This window comes from Emys orbicularis, chromosome 2 (assembly GCF_028017835.1).
Source record: "Emys orbicularis isolate rEmyOrb1 chromosome 2, rEmyOrb1.hap1, whole genome shotgun sequence".
In the NCBI taxonomy this organism is placed as follows: Eukaryota; Metazoa; Chordata; order Testudines; family Emydidae; genus Emys; species Emys orbicularis.
In genome coordinates this window covers 85,660,925-85,684,250 of record NC_088684.1, presented here as the reverse complement: position 1 = coordinate 85,684,250, position 23,326 = coordinate 85,660,925, and the positions used below count along the sequence as shown (strand labels likewise).

General features: G+C 40.9%; 2 protein-coding genes across 2 annotated transcripts in view; one reads left to right on the top strand and one right to left on the bottom strand.

Annotated features, from left to right (window-relative positions):
• The window catches only part of LPIN2 (lipin 2), a 57,087-nt gene extending 54,494 nt beyond the window's left edge, over positions 1 to 2,593 (top strand). Inside the window, exons 18-20 of the mRNA XM_065397707.1 lie at positions 1,070 to 1,184; positions 2,032 to 2,135; positions 2,449 to 2,593. Of these exons, the coding sequence (XP_065253779.1) occupies positions 1,070 to 1,184; positions 2,032 to 2,135; positions 2,449 to 2,593 (364 nt within the window). The remainder of the gene's footprint in view (positions 1 to 1,069; positions 1,185 to 2,031; positions 2,136 to 2,448) is intronic.
• A 9,366-nt stretch (positions 2,594 to 11,959) lies between these two features.
• EMILIN2 (elastin microfibril interfacer 2) overlaps positions 11,960 to 23,326 on the bottom strand; it is a 63,508-nt gene continuing 52,141 nt past the window's right edge. The window contains exons 5-9 of the mRNA XM_065399664.1: positions 22,865 to 23,041; positions 22,514 to 22,783; positions 21,690 to 21,728; positions 14,367 to 14,501; positions 11,960 to 12,364 (exon numbers count right to left, since the gene is read on the bottom strand). Of these exons, the coding sequence (XP_065255736.1) occupies positions 12,027 to 12,364; positions 14,367 to 14,501; positions 21,690 to 21,728; positions 22,514 to 22,783; positions 22,865 to 23,041 (959 nt within the window). The 3' untranslated portion in view covers positions 11,960 to 12,026. The remainder of the gene's footprint in view (positions 12,365 to 14,366; positions 14,502 to 21,689; positions 21,729 to 22,513; positions 22,784 to 22,864; positions 23,042 to 23,326) is intronic.

Sequence of the window (23,326 nt, the reverse complement as noted above, 5' to 3'; positions counted from 1 at the left end):
TGAAATGGCTGCTTTATGAACTATCATCATGCCATTGTTCTTATTTTTACCCCTGCAAACTGAAGAGGGCCCATGGCTTTATTATGACCCCCTGAAACCATTTGCTGATTCCGAAACGTTTCATTTGCAATGTAACATTTGTGATCATATGCATGTATTAAAAGCTGTTACAGCAGGTAAAATGTCAGTCTGGTAAAGGAGGTGTTAGTCATAGGATGGGAGGGAGAGGAGTGGACAGACACTTAACATAGGGTTCTGTACGTATCAGTAAAATTCTGTCCAGAGAAGTATGGCTGCAAGAACTGCAGAGTTGAACTTCCACAAGCTAATCTGGATTTCCCAGCTTTTCACTACCACATTGCGTGATATTAGAACCTTGGGAATTCTACATTGTAACAAGAATGTAATGATTAATATTACTTCTTACAAAGAACCTAGAAATGTTCAACCTTCTAGATTTGTTATCTAAATATCTGAGACAATCACTGTTGGAAACTTCAATAGACTAATCACTTGTCACTGATGATAGCTAATTAAGGTAAATGTAATATAGTCTTAAGAAAAGTAAAATAAAAATGAACTGACACAGTAAGTTGCAGCCAGCAGTGGCCCCAGTTCTACCACCAATAGTCACTGGTAAAACTGCCATTGTCTTCAGTGGGAGCAGGACTGAGAGTAGGCCTAATGTGTTCCTACATATTCTCACTTGCCATTTTTCCTGATCTGCTTAAATGATCCTCTGAGGTGGCAGAGACCTTGTCAGAGCAGTTATGAATTTGGTATGGCATGAAAATTTACCAGCCCAAATGCAGAATCTGTTGACCTGCATTTTACTGTGATTGTCGGTAAAGGAAAAAATGAGTTATGTTTTATTGGTCTTGGGCAAGTGGATTATTTGTTTTTTTGTTGTTTTATTTTTTCTTTTTCTTACAGCTGGTACAATATCTGTACATTGGAAATTTCAGCCACACAATGTACTGTGAGAATGCAAACACCAGTTGAATAGGGGGAATTACCCCTCTGAAATGGTGATTTAGGATTCAGTGATTGTGTTCAAATTTTATTCTAGGGAAGTGATAGAAAAGAAGCCTGAAAAGTTCAAAATCGAGTGTTTGAATGATATCAAGAACTTGTTTGTGCCGAATAAACAGCCTTTCTATGCTGCTTTTGGAAACAGGCCCAATGTAAGTCTGCACCTTTCTAATTGAAGGGTCAAAACACCCAAACAAATTTTATTTGTGAAGCAAGGGAAATAAGGTTTTTTTGGTCCTTTTACAAATGTAAGAAGGAAATTGAACAGCTTTAATTTATTAAACACCTGATGACATTTCCTTTTTATGGCCCAGTCATACAAACACACTTAGAAATAACTTGGCTCGTGCAAGCTGTTCTACTGGCTTTGGTGGAACTACATGTATTAGTGAAGTTGTTACTCACATGTAAATGTTCTCAGAATCTGGCCTTTAATAAATATAACATTCCATCCTTTGGTGTTTCTGCAGTGGTGTTCACCACGGTATCTGAGAACCAAAGTTTATTAATTCCATAGCAACTTAATGCAGAAACTTTCTTCTTTCACACAATTCTCACTTTCCTCTCTCCCTGTCTTGTCTTCAGCCACACAGATGCTGAGCCCTGAACCAGCAAGGAAGGGATGGGCCCCAAAAGTATTGCTTTTCCATTCCAGAAATGGAATATTCCCCCAAAGAAGCATTTTGTTGTTTGTGGCTTAAGGCCTAGGAACAAATCTTACTTCCCAGACTCTGGCTGGAAGTTCACCTTATTTGTTGCTGTATATTCTAACCCTTTCTATGCTGTCTAAGGTTTATGGCTTCTAAATATGTCTGATGATTTGCATGTCGTCTTTTTAACTTTTGATGAGCCAAATTTCAATTACTTTAATCTGCTTTTAAATGTATTCATGTTCTTTCTGTAAAGTTTTTTTTTCTATTGAGCAATGTTCACTCACATAAGGGAATCTGAAAGCAGAGTAATAACTTCCTTCTGCACCACTGTTCATGCTTTCTGCAGGATGTATTCGCCTACACGAAAGTGGGAGTCCCAGACTGCAGAATATTTACAGTGAACCCAAAGGGTGAACTGATCCAGGAACAAACAAAGGGAAACAAGTCCTCGTAAGACCACTTTTATTATTTCAAATGGTCAGAAGAAGTGGGGGAGGGATGAGCTTCAAGCAAGGCAGTAACCATTGTAACAGTGATGCTATAATATGAAATCTTATTATATTATATTAAGGAATTGTGTGAAATCCTGCCTACTAGAGAGCTTCAGCCTCAGATATGTACTGAAATGTATTCAGAAAGGAAATGTAAACTAACAAAGTAAAGTGGAAAATAGCTTTTGGAGGAACACTGCCTCTGTCGGCTTTTGGAATTACACTTCTAAAGCTGTGCAACAATAGATAACCATCTTCTTTTTCTAATGTAGGTATTTCAGGCTAAGTGAGCTTGTGGAACATGTGTTCCCACTGCTCAATAAAGAACAGAGTTCTGCTTTTCTGTGCCCGGAATTCAGTTCCTTCTGCTATTGGCGACAACCATTTCCTGAGGTGAACATGGAAGACCTAGCCTGAACAGCTCTGCTCACCTGGAGATGGGATTTCATATCCAGTCATTCAACTTCAGTTTAAATGTGAAGAGAGAACTTCTTTTCTGGAGATGCTAATTTATACATTGGTACCATGAGTATTACTTAAGACAATACTTTAAGTCTATGGGTTTGGCACAAACAAACAAAATGCAAAGTTTCTGTATCTCTGACTTTGCTTGACTTTTTAAGGCATTTGCGATCCGCCTATGTGATAGCAGCGGTACTGAGACACTAGATGGCGACACAAAGGTGGAGTTTTTGCTGCATCTTTGCCTTTCCATAGATACAAAACTTACCTTAAATATAGACCTTTTTGTATATTAGTCTCCTTAATATTTTTTTAAAAAAGAAGCCAAAAAGTGCATGGAAGCTGCCAAATAGACTATCAGCCATGTTATAGCAGTTATAGACTAATTTTCAAATTGGTAATTAGGCCATTTTAAAAAGGAGTAACTGTCTGAAACAACTATGGCTCCATTTCTCATAAACAAAATATAGAAAATGTCTTAAACATTAACCACCTGACAGAAACTGAAGATATAAAGTTCCTCCTTAAATGTAAATAGTATTGTCACATGTACAGTCTAGTGTATATTAAAGGTAGAGGCTGTGCTTGTGCAGCAAGGTGCCACTCATGTTAACTGTGCCTCTTACATTTTTCTAAACATACAGTGATTTGACCATTTTATGAGCTTATTGCTTATTTTAAATCCAAAGCTGTCTTGAAGTTTCAGTATGCCTTTTGATTCTTGAATGACTTTTGTTATTCCCAAGCTGCAACCTTCCATGTCAATTCTCAATCCAGAGAAAGTTGAGGAAAAAGCTTTACTGTAATAGCTGAGAAGTTGGCATTTCTTTACAGCATTGAAATGCATATATGTGTGCACAGTGTGTAGGCCAGTAAAAAGCATGTACAGATTATATTCAGGGAGTTGTCATTGAAGAAAATTATGTATTTAATTTTTTTAATTGAATCTACTGCAGGCCTTTCCAGAATTCTGTGTTAAGGGTTTTCAGTTGTTGAAGCAAGTACTGTGCAGCAGTGAGCCACGTGTAAGGTTTGTGTTCTGAATGCTGTATAGCAGAGCAGAGCCAACAGAGTTTTCAGGTAAATGACAAGCATTGCTGTGTGGCCATTCCTTGGTTTCAGACCAGCACCTATAAATTACTGTATTATGCTAACTGCCTCATAGGCCTAATACTTACCAACTCCAAAAGCAGTTTGCCTGCAGTCTTCACTGGGTATCCAAAAAATTCTTGAAGGCAAAGGTTTTTCCTTTTGGTTTGTACAGCAAACTTAGGAAGGGTATAGTATTATAAAGCTGGAGTGAAATTCTGTGCTGCGCCTCTTAGAGGTGCAGAGTGGAATTGAGGATTTTGACCCTAGATTGTCAATGAAAACAGCAGTTTTGGTAGATTTTTTTAGAAGGAATCTTTTATTTCCTTTGTCAGTCTGAGAATTCTCCATGTGAGGTTCTAACATCAGGCGCTAGTTCCAGTCAACTGAAAAACAGATTCACTGAATATTTTTGGATCAACATATCATTTGAAGTAGGTTATTTCTAATGACTAGCTCGCAGCAACTGGAATTATAAGCAAGGAGGTGAAGTTGCAAAGGGGACCTGGCTCTTTCGTGAAGGAAAGGAAAAAGCGAATTACATCAGTTTGAACTTTTCTGTTCCATATAAACAAATGATTTAAATGGCAGCCTCATTAGAGTATATGGATTTCATGGTATGCTAATAATCATTTCCACAGAAAAGTTGGCCATTCCCCAAGTCTACTTAGTGGTTAAGTAGATGGGACTACATTTTTTTCATGATCCAAACAAATGTCTAAAGATGTTGTTTTATAAGTTAGTATTAGCCGCAACCATAATTGTACAAGGATTACTCAATCAAGAGCCCCAGTCTTTGTCTTTAATGGAAGCAGTAGTGGGCTGCAAATGCTGTTGCTGGTTTGTTTCACAGGTTCAGATCAGAACGGAACATGGCCTATTTTATAGATCACTCCACTGAGCAAAGGCTTATAAACCCCAATCTTTAAAAGCCCTGTAGCTGTTTTTATATTCTTTCTTGGTTTCTTCTAATAGGGAAAGCCATTTCCCAAAGGGTACAATTTTCATAAGTTGCTTTGAAAATCAATGAGATACAGGCTATTAAGTTCAAAAATTTCCTCACAGTGATGAAAAAATCTTTCCACAAAAGGAATGGACCTGGATCTCCTAGATGAGTTCTTCTGTAGTAGTCAGAATTTCCTTCAGCACTTTTAGCTCATTCTCTGGTGGCCTTGGCTTAATGCAGTTTTTTATTAAGTACTTGATGAAATTCCAAATTGGGCAGAAGGCAAGAATGTGGCTGTATCTTACTTTGCTAGTTTTCTCTTAACCTAGGTTTTCATGTTCTCTACAGTTTGACACATGCAGTGATGAATTCTGTGCACTTTAAGGTGGGGGACAGGGTAAAATCAGCATAAAACCTGTTTTAAACGACAAACTGAATAGGGTCAAATGTCTCCTTTAAGCATCAGTAGTTTAAATTAATGTGAGCACTTGGATTGTGTTGCAATTTTGGGGTGAATTTTTGGCATTTAAGGATTTCCAAAAAGCTGCTGAATATATATATGCTGCCCTTCCACTCTGTCTGTGATGGCTACAATTCTGCTACATAGTTTTTGAGTCTTCCTGATATGCAAATTGTTTTTTTAATTTGAAACCAACTTGCATTTGGAGCCCTACTCAGATTAGATGGTAATATTACTTTAGAATCCATTTTGAGGACTGAACTTGGTTGTTCTATGCAGACCATTACTTACATACTTAGGGAGGTAAAATGTCCAGTATTCCAAACAAATTCTAGAAAAGACATCTCATTAGAACTGTCCAATGGTAGGTTTGTGCTACAGTATTACAATATGAAGTGGATACATTAGAATTACACATTAGTCTGCTTCCTTTATTTTACCTTAGTAGAAATAGATGGTTTGAAAACAATGTTTGTGCTAAGCCTATTTCAGATCAGCACAAATTAACTCATTCTTTCTGTGAAAGAGAGGAGCTTTTAAGTGTGTGTACACACACGCACACCTCTTAAGACTGTTGTTGAAGATGCAGATCCCCTTTGCATTGGAACAGTGTTTGACACCATAAACTTCCAGAGTACTTATCTGGGGATAAAAAAGGAACACTGCAGTTCAGATCTGGTCAGTCCACTGGACACTGCCCATTTCTATAGTGATTAAAGATCATAACTTAGTCACTTGTATGTATAGAGGTAAACATTTCTGGATTTCTTTTTTACTTTCATGTGTTTAAGCTTGTACTTCAAAAATGTGGGGCTTTTAATCTTTGAGTATAGAAGTGCAGGTGTGATGCTGGATCATGTATTCTTAGCCTCGTGACATCATTATACTGTTTCTAGAACATAGTCTTCAACTGGAAAAGTCTTAACACTTAAATCAACTAAATTACATAACTTCTGACAAACTCTGAATCAGTCTGGCAATTGTAAGCCAAATGGGTAAAAAGATACATTTGACATTGTATTCAAGTCTCCTAGAAATAGACTCCTCAACATTTGAAGGAGGAGTTTAAAAATAAGCAACTAAATTACAACTTCATTATGAAACATTAGACATGTCTAGTGAATTTTAGATGCCTTTGAATTGTCACTTTTGCCTAAGAGAGTTTTGTTTCCTATGTTAAATCCTGCTAAGCAGGATGAAACTCTGCTTCATCGTTTTTTTAAAAAAACAAGTGTTAATTATCTCCAGATGAAAGCTGCATTTTGATTTGTTTTTAAGGTGAGGGTCAGGAGAACTCTTTAATACTTTCTATTTCATTATTAAATTGAGGACATGTGAAATAGTTGATTGTTAACCCACACAATCACTAATAAGTGAGTGTTAAATTGTCAACTCTGTAAATATGCCAGTACAGTGGTCTTTGTAAAGACTGGACTGTCTTTGGGTAAATAACCTACACTTTGGTGCAATGTTTATTGGTGTTCAAAACAATGTTGCCACAATAAACAAACTTAAATTAAAGAATTTTCTTCTCTTTATTCTTTTTAAAGAATGAAATTGGCAATCTATTATAAGAGCCACTGAAAGTACTATATAAGGATGTATGTAAACCAGCATTTCAGATGGAATCAGGTTTATCTAATGAAAATACCTATTTAAAAAAAAAACCAAGAAGAAAAGCAAATGTTCCTCTGGAATACTTTCCAGGGGCTGATTAATGATATAGTTCAATTCCGTTACCTGTACTGATAAAAGTAAACATGAGGTACTAATACAGATCATGTGTCACATACAGTCTACTAGGGAAGTTTACCTGTTCTAGTCACTTGCTATTTTCAATGAGTTACTCTTATCCAACCAGCTTTTTTTACTCTATTCATGATAATTCAGTAACTTCTAATATGGGATAGTAGTGAATTGTGTACAGAAATACTCACTAGACAAATAATAGTTGTGCCTTTGACTTTTCACAGTATAAATGAATGTGTGCCCTTCCCACCACTTAAACATCAAGCACATAATTTCCTCTTGTACAGAGCTCTATAGCTGGGCCCCAGACCACCTCAAAACTACTGGAGTGTGGGCTATGCTACAGCAGATGTGGTGCCACTTCCTGCCAGCCTTCCTGGTGTACTCTATGTACTTTGCCTACTATCGGCCTGGGGATAGCCAGGGCCGGCTCCAGGGTTTTGGCCTCCCCAAAAAAAAGAGCTGCGATCGCGATCTGTGGCGGCAATTCGGCGGGAGGTCCTTCGCTCCGAGCGTGAGTGAGGGACAGTCCGCCGAATAGCTGGATGTGCTGCCCCTCTCCGGAGCGGCCGCCCCAAGCACCTGCTTGCCAGGCTGGTGCCTGGAGCCGGCCCTGGGGATAGCACATGTGGCAACTTAAAGTAACAGATTTGCAGTCACTTACATGGCCACAAGTAGCATTATACGTGGGATTGCCCACACTATTTACTTAAAGTGGCAGAAATAATCTGTCCCCCTTCTAGATACAGGATCCCAGACAAGATGGACAAACATCTGGACTAGAATGGCAAACCCTGTAGTTCAGTGTGCATAGACCTATTGTTAGGAGATGCAAAGTCTAGCAAAGTCCTAATGTCTCAGAGCAGCGATGGCAATGGAAGAAGTTGACATAAAGAAAGACTAGCTGTGGTGCTGCTGGGTTGGAAAGAACACAAGTTCCAAAAAGGTACACACACAATGCACTTTTTTACCTTGAAAAAGCAGGCCTATCCGAGGCTGTATGATTACTGAAGTTAGTCAGATTGCCCTCTCTGTATCTATTTCCTCAGCTCTGGTGTGGGAACACTGTTCTGCACCTGCATCAAAGAGATCTGTGAGGAGGAGGAGTGATCTGATCAGAGGCACCAGCTGAACTGACTGGCTAGCTAAAAACTGCACCTGCAATATTTCTATGCTCTTGTAGCTAAGACCTCCACAAAACCCAGACCAATGTTTCAAACTGGATGACTCAGAAATGGCCTAAAACCCAGGCAAGAGCCAGGTGGAAATTGTGATGGAAAAGCCAAAGGTGAATAGCAAAGCAGTCAGTTTTAAAATAAACACACTACACTTCTGCTGGCTGTGCTGCAAATATTCTCTTTCCAAGGCTAAAAAGAGAGGGTAGACAGTGCAACGTTCAGGCTTTACTTTTCCTCCACTTACACTCTTCCTAGACATTACTCTATACACAAGCATATTCCCATACAATAATGCCCCTTATTGGAAAGCTGTCTATTGTAAAATCCCTCATCATATTTATTTGAGATAAGAAAAATACTATAACTGCTTAATATTTAATATTCTACACCCTTAAAGCATATATCATATAACTTAACACACCACCAACTGGTTTTTACTCCCACTTAACTTTTTAAGGATTGTTCTTTCAAGCTTTGTAAAGTCTGGTGCATACCTTGCAGGTGATTTGATGTTGGAGTGAACACGGGTCTGTCTTGTGACAACAGGAGACTGACTTGCACTTGGTTCCTATGGCAGTGGGGTGTTTTGAGTCTGTTCTGTTCTCTCTCGGTCCATCTGTGTCCTGCTGATCGAGTTTCAGTGGACTGCATAGTTCACTGGCCTCTATTCGACTTCTTTCATTACTGCTTGCTGTAGTAAGGCTGGGGCTGGACACCACGATACATGTGCATCTTGACATCAAGCATGGTACTGGGCTACTATTAATGCAGTCTGTTTGAGTGTTTCTCCACTCAAGAATAGCTTGCCATATTTTCTCTTTGGCTTTTTGCACTTTTTAAAAAACAATCAATGCTGTGCTGTGACTAAATTCCTATTCCAAGGTAAATTGCACAAGCTCACTGAAAGTAACTTGTGGTCTGTCTGAATCTATACAGTTCGGGATACCACGCTGATTCTTTGTCTATGATGGTTGCTATGGTAGTTCATCTAGTTCCCAGAAATGTGAATAGTTGTCTATAATAATGAGGTGGTGTTTGGTGAAAAGGTCCATTCCTACTTTGCTCCAAGGTCTGTTGAGCAATATTTTTTGTTGTCTTTTAACGGCTTTGTCTGCATTTCCTCACCTGTATCACATCTGCTCATGGGGACTCAGTGGCCAAACATGACCAAGGATTTCTATGTGGAATCTCTTTCCGGATACAGACCTCTGTTCTAGAATAGGTCTGACAAATTCTTGTTTGTCCTCAATGATCTGGGTATTCTGCTTTGACTGCCTTTATATATGATGCTATCTTGCAAGCTCATCTCATCTCAATAGTTCTAGTATTCTTGAGAGGTCTTAGTGTGTGACTGCCCATCCACAGAATGACAGACGCTAGCTCTTGTAAATCTTTGTCTTGTATGGTTTGTTCTCAGATTCTTTCCAGCCTGCCTTGAAACTGGCACATAACAGGCTTGACTGATGTTTTCTGTTAGATTGAAGATCTCATTCATGTTATATTTCCATGCTGCAAGGCTTCTCTGGCTAAATCAGCAGCAGCAGCACTACCTCCTGTACTTCTCTATCACTGATTCATTAGACAAAGCTTTTTTTTTTAAGGGAGCTTGCCTGCCAACTGGGTTTCCCTGAGCGCTCAGCTCACATTGTTTCCATGAGTCATTTCTAGGACAGCCACCAATATTGAGTCACACATCGTCGGGAGCCAACTTCTGGGAGGAGTGTAAGAAAACTTAAGGAGTCTCTCACTTCTTTGCCTATACTAGGAGCAAACTGGTTGTCATAATAGTTGGCTCACAGAGAGTGAGGCCATATGGCCTCTGTCTACACTAAAAGATATGGCTTGAAAGCATGAAGCGGACTTAAGGCAGAGGAAAATACACCCCACCCCCCTTATACAGCTGCTTGCTTTGTCATACAGCATGCTAACACTTAAAGCTGCACTGCAGTTTCAGGGAAAACAACCTAAGTCTTCCCCTTCTTTCCCTGGAAGCTATAAGTTAGGAAGCGTTTAGTGTGCTTTCTGTCACTGGCTGAGAGACAGCAGCTCCTCCGCTTAGTAGTTTTCCTACTATACACCACACAAAATCCTAGCCTCAGCTTAGCTATAACTTGCTCACTGGAAACCAAGACTGTGCCAACAACTTTTGCTGAAGATTGTGTTAAAGTTCCAATAGAGATTCTGATACTTTGCTTATAAAAACTACAGTCAAACAAATCGCTGAAGAAACTTTGACTCAGAATTCCATGATAGAGTAACAGTTTCTTCTGTAGCGGATGTATTAGCTTCTCAAACCTACCCTGAAAGCTGAGCTCATTCTGTTTCCAAGCAAAGACTTCCCACAACAGAGTTCTTAAGGAGCTTCTATTCCAAAGCTACCACTTCAGCTGTAACAAGATGTTGACTAGATATAGATTTATCATACCTTATCACAGGAAAGGGAGTGCTTACCTCCTAACAGTTGTATTCATACAGAGACGAAGAGCTGTTCTGGATTTGTCAGTAGAAAAGTTAAAATATTTACACACCACTGCTATAAATAAAACTCTATACAAAGTAGACTATTAAAAACTTCAGTTTATAGATTTTTACAAATCTGCCGCATGTTCCCACTCAGATTGCTGTTGGATTTTTTTCTAGCCACAAAAAGGATCAAAATACTACCAGATTTAATGAGCTAACACCTAATTTGACTGGTCACCACTTTAATGAAGGCACGAGGAAATCTACAGTGGCGTCTAAAATGTATTTCATCTGCTCAGGACAAAGGGAAGCCTGCTATCTGGTTGGAGTACATAATGTAAAATGCACCCTTGTCTGAAAGTTTGTCACTGCTGCTACAAGTAATGTGGTTACTAAAACAAAGACTAAAGAAAATGTTCTTCAGTTTACTTTGTGTATTTACAACATGCGAGCTAGAGACAGCTTTGATATTCCCTTCTGTAGCCAGTTTTCCCCTGTGGTTGGTGGGTTTGTCACCTAGCATCAGGGCAAAGAATTTTTTTTTTCTTAATTGTAAAACCTCTGAAAATTAGCACAGGAAAGTGTAGTTTTTGAAAGGTAGTCCAGTTCCAGTTGAATGCACCTTTTCTAACGGATCACAGATAACAGTTAAGTTTCCTGTTGCTAGCTTTAGCACTCATACTGGAGGGACAGTTGAGGTTTGTTCTCAACATATTTTGTCTTAAGCTTTCAAAGCCAGGTGCTATAACTCAGAGGAAGTTTCTACTTGTCTTCCTTTTTCCCCTATCAGCAGAAAGTGACTCAGTTCTGCATCAAGTACTTGAGTTAGGGCCAAATTCTCCCCTTACAGGTGTTTCCAGTTGAATATGATGTGACTGATTTATTTTGCAACTGAGGGTGGAGGTTTACCCTTTGAACAGACAAACAATATCCTTTTTGCCCAGAATAACCATTGTCCATAATTCCCTGGAACTATTTTTCTCTTAAATGAAGGCTGCTGACCCAAAGATCACACCCTAATATCTGGGCAGAGATAAGCTCAGGCCTATGTAACCATCACTTCCTCATCTCTGCACTAGTGGAAACATGAAAGTAGCAGACCAGAGGACTAAAATTGTAGAGAACAAAAATGCAGGATTTCAAATGACCAGGTTTGGGCTTATGGAACTGACAGTGATACAGTGGGGTCGGGGGGGGAGAATGGAAATTGGCAAATTGTTTACTAAGGAATAATACAAGAGCAAATTAGAGAGCTACCTACGCAGACTGGGTACAAATTTACTGTTTGACACAATTTCTACTCTGTAGGGCTTGGGGGAAGGAGTTTAACTGTTGTAAACATGCCTTTTACAGTGGCAGAACTTAGAAGTCTTGCGGGGGGGGAGAAGGTAGAGTTAAATATGGATCATAAACCCACCACTCAAATCAAATATATAAAATGAATATATTAAAGCTTCAAATTTTATTTCTTCTGAATATCTTACCCTTCTTTTCACGAGGAACCTAGACATGAGCAATGGACGGATAGAGAAGAACTCCACTAAACGTGGAGTACATTTCATCGGAGTCTGTGTAGGCCAGCTTGCCCCCAGTAACTACAATGTTTACTTCATCTCCAGCTTTTAGGTGAAGAACGAGGTGGAATGTTCCAGCACCACCACAGGTTCGTTTCCCTGATCGTGGTTTGTGATACTCAAGCAGTTCTCTTCTATAACCAGCTGTGTGGAGCTGAGCAACGCTTGCATTGGCAACAGACAGCACTGCTTCTACATACTCATCCCTTTCAGGAGCAAGGACAGCGGTGATCAGATATCGCCCTTCATAGGGAGATGTGAAGATACCTGCAAAGACATTTAATTAGTTTTACTGATGGAAACTCTCCAGTGCAGTAGGAATAATGACAAATTCATTTTAAAACTACAAAGTTATCCACTTGCTCATACCCAGACATCTGAATAAGCACTGTAGAGGAAGGAAAATAAAGGCCCATTTGATATACAAATCTCACCACCCTCTGCTTTGTCTGATGTGTTTCTTGGGCTGACAATAGGCAGTTATTCCACAGCATGTGGATTTAAAGTGGAATAGCTATTCCAAATGACACCCATGTGTAGACAAGCCCTCAGGCTTTGTCTGGAGCAGGATTTCAATGTGTGGTGTTTGCTCATGTTATCTAGCCTAATATCATTAACACCACCTAAAACTCTAGTCAGCACAAAGTAATAGTTCTGTACTGTGTGCCAAAGTTGATCAAGTCAGAGTCGGGGGGGAGGGGGGAGGGGAAGGGGTGGCGAGCTCAGCCTAAGTAGGGTGGCTCACACCCAGGCCACATCCAGCAGAAAAACGTGGAAATCTAGGTTAGAAAAAAAATGAGTCTGGGCATGGAGGACAGGTCCCCACCCCACAGCTGGCTGCAAAAAGGAAGGAACAGAGGATTAGATCCACAAAGGGACTTTGGCATTGTAACGTTCAGCACTGGTGGGGGCTGAGGAGTGGAGAATGGGCACATGCAGTGCAGGTCACATATACCAAGGGAGACGAGAATTGGGAAACTAGGAGCATGCTACACATGTGGGGACTTAGCTCAGGACTAGGTAAGGGTATAGTGCTGACCTTGGCAAGTTTAATTGCTTCTTAGCAAAACTAAAGTGCCTTATCTTCACTGAGTTTTTACCTCAGAATAGCGCTCACAGTTACCCTGAGCTTAAAAATTCATCTGTGAAGACAAGGCCTGTGGGAATTGGCAGGTTCCCTAATATGCCAGAGGCTCACAGCCCTCAGACGAGGTGATGATGGGAAAGGAGAGAAGAATATGACCATTGAGATGAAGGGTACAGCTCACACTCATCTGAACGCCTCCTGGGGTATGTAGTGGCAGTTGCAATTGTCATGACGCTTTCAAAAGAGGAAGGCAGGCAAGGGAATGCCTCAGCCACTCCTGGGGCAAAGGGGAACTCTAAATTCCTCCTTCACCCACTTCTCCCCCATCTGGGATAAAGGCTCTGGAATTCGCCATCAGCCTCTTGTCACAAGGAGTGTACAGAGCCCTGCCTCCACTGGTACCTGCACTTCTCACAGCCCCTCAGTTTCCACGTTCCTATAACCCTCCAACAGTACCTGCATCTGGAAGAGCCAGGAATTAGTGGCTGAGGAGCTGCTACCTGTGCCCAGGGAACTCCATCATATGTCCCCAAAGGGTCCTTCAGTCATGTCCCCCTCACAACCATCAATTTCTCAAACAACAAGGGAAATTCACTAACCATAAACATTGTTAAAGGGGAAATAAGGTTGCTAAGCAGGGCCTTGTACCCTTCCAGAACATAGAATATGGTACCCAGAAACACATCTCTAAGAGAGGGAAAACCAGGAAATGTAGAATTACAGTCATGCCTCCCGTACCCTTAACTCTGCTGCCTCCCCTAATCACTGCTGTGAGGAATCATGGAGATTGCAGAGATGGCAAGGGTGGGGGGGAGGGGGTCATGACCATAATGCAGCATTTCCTGGTTTTCTAGTATTTGTGTTTTGGTTTTATGTTTAAATTTTCTGCTGCCAACTTCCACGTTCTGGAAGGATACAAGGCTCTGCTAAGCAACCTGAATTCCCTGTAACAAAGTCTTTTTGTGAATGCATAGATACTTGCACTTAAAGGCTGGGTCATCCTCCAGTGCATGACAGGTAGTTTTAACCAAGGTGTGTCTGATTTATACCATAGAACTATGTATTTTGTTTCTCCAGCACAAGCACCTTGGCAACATTCAAGATAATGTAATAATGTCTCTATCCCATGATATTGCCCAGCCGGCTTCCCAGCTCCCCTGTATGTCCCTTTTTGGCTGTTACCTGTGTTAGGATTATAATAGTCTCCATCATTCACAAGCACTTTGTTAAAATGGACCACGCCTGCATCACTGGGGAAAGGCTTCTGAGTAAGACCAGCCGAAAAAGACACCAGAGAGGTGGCAGCAGCAGTAGGTCCTAGAATGGGGAAGAGAACAGAATCCAGAGACAATCAGAATAAAGATGTTGCCTTTTACTCTTGGTGCTTATAGTAGAGTTTGTTTGTGGTCTTGCACACACATTGTTTTCTGTTGTTCTGGAGAGGCTGGCATGAGTGCCACTGGGTCATTTTCCAATTGTCTCACCACAAAATGATTGAGCCACAATGTTTCCTCCCATAACACAACCTACCTGAGAGCAGCAGAGGAGCTTGGCAACTGAGTTCACCTACCGGGGTTTTCTTTAACACATGCTTCTCTTGAGAAGGCAAGAAGGGTATGCAGGAGGAATGGCCTACAATGCCATGAGAGTGTTGCCATAGACTTCATTAGGGCCAAGATTTCAGCCCAGGTGTTTCATGCTGCTACTGGCTGCTCCTGCCTGGATAATCGCTGCCAACTGTGCACCATACTCTTCCTGAACTGGAGTTTTCTCATCTCCATCCTTCTGCCCGATTCCCTCAGCTTTGCCTGGTTCATCTTCCTAGCTGATATCCTTATTCACTTCTCCAATCAGTGATAATGCCCTGCTCCTTTGCATGGTTTGAGCTTCCCAGGAGATCGTTCTCCACTACTGGACTTGTGCAACAGCACTCAAAGACTATCTCTGGTCTTGTTTCTCTTAGACACTCTGCACTAATGCTCTTTGGATTAACATTTCTATCTTTACAAAGATCTTACAGCTGAAATTGCTTCAGATTTTCATATTTCCCTAGTACAGCATCTACTTAGAGTTTTAACTATACGGTACAAAAGAGAAATAGGAAAAGAAGACAACTGAGTTTTTTAGTAGGTAGGGAGTGGAAGAAGGTGGGAAGAGAGAGTGGGAAAGAAGGCACTGCAGCGAATCACACCCAGACCTAATACCTTTCAAGTCACTTAAGTCTGTCAGTGGCCCTCACAGCAGCATTTGGAGAGGTGGAACATGACCTCTCCACCGTACGCCATTACCTACCAATTCTGTTCTTCCCCACAAGATTAAAGTTAATTTCTCTGTCTGACTTTCCGGTTTGAAAACTCAAGATCTCAAATAAAAGCATGTTGCATTGTGGAACTACAAAAATAGAAAGAAAAGCATAAATAAAAATGCAGGCAGTACAGTTTGTTAGCCAGGGTTCTCATATGCAAGAAAGTCCTTCAGTCAGTTTCGGAGTGATGTGCAAGTTAACGTTCCTTATGCTCCTGTCAATTCAATTAGACTCCCGTAGGGCTAATTACACCTACTTATTTGGAAATGAGTGTGTATAAGGGAATCTAAGTTGATGTAATTTGTATGCTGAGGAGTCAGTCATAAGAAAATGGAGTTAAAATATTGGGGTGACCTACTTTAGCTTACATCTACTTACACCTGTCTTCTACCTGCAGCTCTTGCTGCACTCTTCTCTTCTGGCTTTTTAGCATGCAAGTTACAATAACTTCTGACTCCTCAAGACTCAATGGGCTGTATTCAGAGATGAAATAAAACCCCACAACCAAAACATCACACACATTTCCCTCTCCCTTCCCCCACGGCAAAGATAAGAGAAAGAATCATGGGGGCGGGTGGAGCCTTCCTTCGGGAAGCCTAGCTGCCTGCCCCCACCTTTCCACTCCTCCGCAGCTGGAGGAGCCCCGGCTCACTCGGAGCCCTGCCCCCCATGTGATCAGCCCAAGCTGCCCCAGCTCCGCCTCCCCTCCTGAGACCCCAAGCCACCCTGTGGGAAGAGCTCTTGTCTCTTCCTAAAGAACCCGAGCTTTTAATAATAATAATAATAATAATAAGCAAAAACTTCCCAAGTGCAAACCGCCAAAACCCGCAACCGGGCGTCCGCTGCCACCGGCTTAACCTCCCCTGGTTTATTATACCCGCTGCCCATAGAAAGCATGAACCACATGTGACAGATGTTTATCAAACTGCTTAATGCACTGGAAGGCACTCAGATACTACAGTGATGAGGATAGTATAAGAACATGTATAGAACAGTATAGAAAAGGAAGCATAAGTTTGTAAGTTACATGTCAGTCAGTGTGTGAGAGTCTGTCTGAGTCTATGGAAGTGTAACTTACTCCTTTTCAGATGGTGGGTCCTGGAAGGATGAAGTTACAGCTCATAGACTCTCTTAGAGTCACCTCTGAAATTGCCCCTAAGTAAGTCTAGGGGCTTGTCTACATGGCATGGCAAAGAGTGCCAGAGGGGTGTTATATTAATGTGAACTAGGTATCTTTTGGACTGCGCCAGTAGGGTCTACCCAGGGCAGTTAGAGCACAGCATGTTAGTGTGCTTTACAAATCACACTGCTCTACTGCACTTTGCTGGTGCCATGCAGACAAGTCATAAATAGTTTGAGGAAAATCAGGTGAAAGCAGTGTAGCTCCTCTGAATGAATGAAGGTACATCAACTAAAGGTCTGGCCCTGAGGTGGTGGGTGTGGTGGGGTTTGTTTGTAAGTAACACTTGCCATTGAAGTCTGGCCCCCCAAAACACTCTCTCTGCTTAGTTTAATTATGTTTCTCCCCTGGGTCTGTTAGTAACATTGCCCGCCCCCCCCCCCCCATGTCCTTTATGTTCTTCCAAATCCCACCTTTGAGTTCAAGGGGACAGAATGCACACTGTCATCTACTTATTAGTCTCCTTAAATACCCATACCCCCTACCCAATTCCTCTTCAAATATCACATACCTAGACGTCAGCAATTCTTAAAACAACATCTTTGCAACAAGCTTTTGTGATTTGAGCTCTTCCTTTGAGACTAACAAGTAAACACCAGCAGTAAACAGCTAATGGTGCAAAGGAAAATACAGGGAAATTATTTACCTCAGATAGGTTCACAGATTTAATACAAATGAATACAAACCAGAGTATTGTCACCATCAGTGGTGAAAAGAAAAAGTTCTAAAGTGTTGGACAAAAACCAGACACTGTCATAGAATTTAAAGCAAGAAAAGACCACTAGTTCATCTAGTCTGCCCTTCTGTATATCACATGCTACCACCACTCAGCACCCGCACACTAAACCCAACCACCAACATTAAACCAAAGTATTGCAGCCCACGGGGGACTAGACTATTATGTGCCACAGGCAGAGAACAGGAAAGACTAAGGTGCACCAGTGCCCAAGGCCCCTGCAGTGGCAGGGAATTGATTAAATGAGATATATCCAGATAATCCCACCAAAGGACCCAAACTCCATGCTACAGAAAAATAAAACATTGGATTTTACTTTCCAATCCATAATCAGAAAGAATGGCAGGATAGTTTTTATGTTCAATACATTCTCTCTTCAGAGCACAGACCATGTCTTATTATGTGTTTGTATAGTGCTGAGCACAATAGAGCCCTGATCCAAACTGGGACTTCTGGACACTATGACAATATAAATATTTAATAATTATTATTAATAAATGTCATAGACTTATACCAAAGGTTTCCTAAAACCTGCCATTCAAGACAACCTGGAGAAATTCATGATAGCTAGGTATTAGACAAGTCTGAACAATTCAGAATCAAACTAATGTTACATACAGAAATATCTGAATGTTTTATTTATATACTTCGAAGGATAAAAGGTGTTCACGATCAATGGTGTCCACTGGCTCAGCTGTATCCAATACTGCACTTTGGATACAGTTTCTTTTTAAAGGAACATCAGCTTTCAGTGAAACCCTAGTATGAGTATGCAATCTTCACAAACTGCGTTAATGGAAGCATGAGAGGAAATAGTTAAGGCACAGGACTGTGAGTCAGAAGATCCAAGTCCTGTTCTTGGCTCAGTCCTTGACTTGCTGTGTGACTTAGGGCTCTTACAAGCTCTTTCTCATAATTTCTCAATCCTATTTGTCATGGCCTGTGTCTGAAATTTTCTCAACCCCCAATGAGCAAAGAAAATGGCTCCAGACTCCATAAAATTATAGTGTGTCATTTTTATCGGCTGCTGCTATTTCTGTCAACAATGATTTAACTAAATTTGTTCTGTATAGAGAGAGCTTAGGAGGATCCACTTTGATCCTATCATTTAATCTTTCTTTGTTTCAGTTCCCTTGCCTGTAAAATACAGCTAACATTTACTTCCTTACCTCATAAGTGACCTGTAAGATTTAATTCATTAACATCTGTAAAATGCTTGAAGAGCTTTGGATAAGAAGTGGTATGCAAGTGCAAAGCATTATTTTCTTGGATTTTTTTTTTATTTTTATTGAACTACAGGTGAACTTGAACTTTAGCCGTTAGTTGTATGTCAATGGATATTCTTGAACTTGAAGAGGTTAGATGAAATTCTATGATACAGAAAATATGGAAATTATTACCCAAGAAGAGGATCAGACCAGTCCAGGGGACTGGAGCAGAGCCATCAACTCGGCACTTATAACACTTTCAACACTGTAGAAACTATACAGGAGCAGAAGTTAAGAGTGTGCTGGGTGGGATGGTCTAGTAATCTAAGTCTCAGGCTTGAAAAACCTATTATTCTGGGAAGCACACATTCAAATACAAGAAGGCCCAGCTCAGCCCTATGTTCTGTTGAGATATTAACTCTGTACATAAAATTGACTGGATGTGGGTCTTTGGATGAGAAATTAAAAATGGGGGTCCTGCTCTGCATGGACGTTAAAGATTTGATGACACCTTGGAGCAGGGGGTCTCAAACTTCATTGGGTCACAACCCCCTTCTGACAACAAATTTACTACATGACCCCAGGAGGGGGAAACGAAGCCTGAGCCTGCCCGAGCCCCACTGCCCTGGGTCTGTGTGGGAGGCCCCCGCAAAGCCGAAGCCCCACCGCCCTGGGTGTGGGGGAGCCACAGCCCAAGCCCAAGGGCTTCTTCAGCCTCAGGCAGGGGGCCTGTAACCTGAGCTCCACCACCCATGGCTGAAGCCCTCAGGCTTTGACCCCAGGTGGTGGGGCTCGGGCCCTGGCTCTGGCATTTGGCCCCAACAAGTCTAAAGTCAGCCCTGGCAGCCTCATTAAAACGGGGTTGCGACCCACTTTGGGGTCCCGACCCACAGTTTGAGAACCACTGCCTTGGAGTAATAGCTTGCACCACTGTCTTTAACCAAAATGACTCCTTCCCCAGCTGTTGTGTAGGGTGCTTGCTATAATCTGGCCCAGAGGTGGCTGCCTTTCAGTGATGGTTGTATGTGTACACTGCAGTACTAACAACCAGGGTGCATCCTCAGCTGTTATAAACTATCATAGCTCCACTAACATCAACTGAGGATCTACACCCAGGCATTTATATCATGTTCATCACTGTGTTATATGAGTGCATCTGATAGCTGAGTTTGTGAGGCACTTTGAGATGGAAGCTGTTACATATTGAGTGTGTATATATAATGTAAATAATACAATTATTTTCAGTTTCATAGTCTAGGGCAATGAAGAAAAAGTGAAGAGATTTAGCAAAGGAAATCTCTTTGCTAAATCTACCTCTCTAGCTGGGAGATAGATCTACTTGGGTGGTGTCTATTTCCTTTAATATATTTCCTGAGTGCAAATAATGGCTGCCACAATAAAACGTTATTTATGTATCTCAACATCTTTAACATTTAAAGCATATTATACTGTTATGTTTCATACAATTTAACCATAAGCCAGTGAAAACACTGTTGTCTATAAAATGCAAATACCGGTACCAAGGAAAAAACCACTGTGAGACTATGATCTTAATATATAAGTCTAGACGTTTATCATGGCTTTTGTTCACACCAATACTTTTTTCCTTTACTTCTTATCCCTTTCCAGAACCCTAACCTATTGCTTATTGTTCCCACCCCACACTTCCCAAATACAAGTTTCTAATCAGTTAGTTTTAACCTCAAGATTGTAGCATGAACTCTTACAATTGTCTTCATGTCAATTCCCAGACCAATTCGTCATGCCTTGTCTGCAATTTTCTTAGCCCCAGCGAACTAAGTCCTAAGGAAGTGTCTTCAGAGGCCATAAAATTCTAATGTTTCATTTTTATCTGTTGCTGACATTTCTTCAAACAAGAATTGGATTAAATCATTCTCTGTGAAGAGAGTGTAGGAGGATCCACTTTGATCCAGGATAACAATATTCATTGCTTAGATATAAAAAGGGCTAAACTAAGAGATTTTCTTAAAGGTTATAGGGTAGTCAGATCACCTAGCAAACTAATATTTGGGCTAATTAAACTAAAGTTCTGTTCATTTATTGAAAGGTTGACACTTTCTGTAATCCAAATGTATTGGTGTATAGTGATGTACAGAAACTACAACAGTTCAAATAAACTAAACTAGTTCATTTAAGTCAACACACCGACATAGTGCTTGGAACCCAGACATGCAGCACTGAGAGCCTGTAAGTTAAAAGGAGTCTAAACAAAAGTGAAATTGGTTTCATTGACTTTCATTGCCCAAGAGGAGAGAAATAAATAAAAGTGAACAAAGTGCATAAACAATGAAAAGTAAATTGGATTTTTTTAATAATCTAAAGTATTCTTGGTAAAATAGGTAAGCAATGTGCTTGTTTAAAATAGGATAATTAAGTCAACAATAGTGTTGCAAACTGAGGTTTGTGATATTTGGTGTTTTTCTTAAAACTCCAGCTTCTAGAATCATATGATTATGTAAGAATCTAAGTTTTCATTTGAAAAGAAAAATATAAATTATCATCCCTGATGGTTGCAGAAAAAAGTAGGAACCCTTCAAGGTTCAAAAAACAGAAGGCAAATAAAAAGAACCCCCAAATTATTATTTTTTTAAATCTGATTTTTAGCATCTTCATGAAAAGAGTGTTATGGTTTTTTGGGGCTTGACTCATTATTTTTGAACACTTGGGGTTGGCAGGACAGTGTTAGAGTCCCTGTAAACTTAAGGCTAAATCCTGAAAATGACCCATAACTTTCAGTTAGTTCTCTCAGTAGTGACCTTCCAGGCACTGAAAGAAAAAAATTAAATATATATTAAGTGCCACTTTCTCCATTACTTTCTCATGCTCCATGTGCCCTGAACATCCTCTCAGCCAGGACAGGAGTGTTAGTGTGAATAAAAAGGGGAGAAGCGATCATCCCTGGTGGTTGTCTCTTTCCAGTATAAAGAGATCAGAACTGTGCCTGTGCCCTAAAAGCATCCACATTCTTGCTCTGCAATTTCACCCTACTAGAATTTTCTATTTATGAAATAAGTGAATAGTTGTTCAAAGAATTCCTAGGTAACAACTGGATTACCTTGTGAGTCTGTAGAAGGCGGAGAAGATTTTGGATACCCTACAAAACAGAAGAAGTGATGTTACACAGTGAATAAGAGTACAACATAGTCTAAATATCACAACAGTTTACCAACATTTTCTTTTCTTTTTATGAAATAGTAACTCATTTCAACAAGTGCATAGTATCAGATGGCAGAAACTCATACCACTAAGACTGTTAAAAAACAGTAGCAGCCATAGCAAAGGGGACCACATTCCCCATTACAGTGCATCGGCTCTGTTGTGTGTACTGTGGCAAAACAGGCTATTTTAAGCCACCCTAGTGGTACATAGTTTCACAACTGAGGACTACACAGCAATTGTACTGAGATTATGCTTGATGCAGCTTTGGCCAGGGAGGCGAAGTTGGCTTGAGGCCTTCTTTATGTCTCCTCTGGTCCTGTGTCCAGCTGCAGCCAAAATAGACATCATGCAAATTAAATTAGCCAAAGGCTGTTCTAATATAACAGCTCTAACATATGCCAGTTAAGCATCATTTCATATCCTGCAGGGGACTGGCAACGTGCATCACACTCCAGTTCTGCCACCTTCTATCCCGTAGCCAGCCCCAATATGCCCCCTGCACCTAGGGCAGCTTTAATGTCACTTTGTGTGGAGAGTAACAAACTCACTGCTGGAATCTGACAGCTCAGCTTGTCTTACTTATTGATGAAAGACCCTGCTAGTCTATAATCTTAGCAGAGCTATGTGTTCTATACTTCAACATAACGTAAGTCCAGTAACACTGGCTTTGGGGTCAAATATTATAAAGTGATCCCTTGGAAAACATTTCAGTTTTCTCACCTGGTGCTCCTGCATATCCTTCAGCTATGGGCATGGTATACTGACCATCTGCGCCTTTCGGCCGTCCACTTCTTGACATTACAACTGTGCCAGGAGGACCAGCCTGTCCAGACTCCATAATGATCCCCGTTGATCCAGGCAAAAGTGGTAAAGTGGCTGAACCTGGTAATGATGGTTGTAGGGGAGTTCTTGGTTGTGATGGCTGAAGAGGGGCTCCTTGTCGTGGTGGTTGTATTACTATTCTTGGCTGTGATGGCTGCAGCGGTGTTCCTGGTTGTGGTGGCTGCAGCGGTGTTCCTGGTTGTGGTGGCTGCAGCGGTGTTCCTGGTTGTGGTGGCTGCAGCGGTGTTCTCGGCTGTGGTGGCTGCAGCGGTGTTCTCGGCTGTGGTGGCTGCAGCGGTGTTCTCGGCTGTGATGGCTGCAGCGGTGTTCTTGGCTGTGATGGCTGCAGCGGTGTTCTTGGCTGTGATGGCTGCAGGGGAGTTCTTTCTTGTGGTATCCCCAGTGGTACTCTTGGTTGATTTTCAGCTAAGTATTTGTAGAAAGAGGAAAGTCAAATATTATCCATCTGAGAAAATTCATAAAACTCATTACATTTATACTTCTGTAAAACAAACACTTTTAATTAAACTACAAGTTTCCTTTCTGAAGATGGAATAATAAAAAAAAATCAACGTTCTTCGGTTTTAAAAACTTTCTGACACTGAAGGCAGATCCAGGGTCACAGTTTACTGAACAATTTTTAATTGTTTGGAAGCGTCTTTGTTAAAGGACTTTTCCAGTAGGATAGCCAGTGTACTGTATGATATCAGT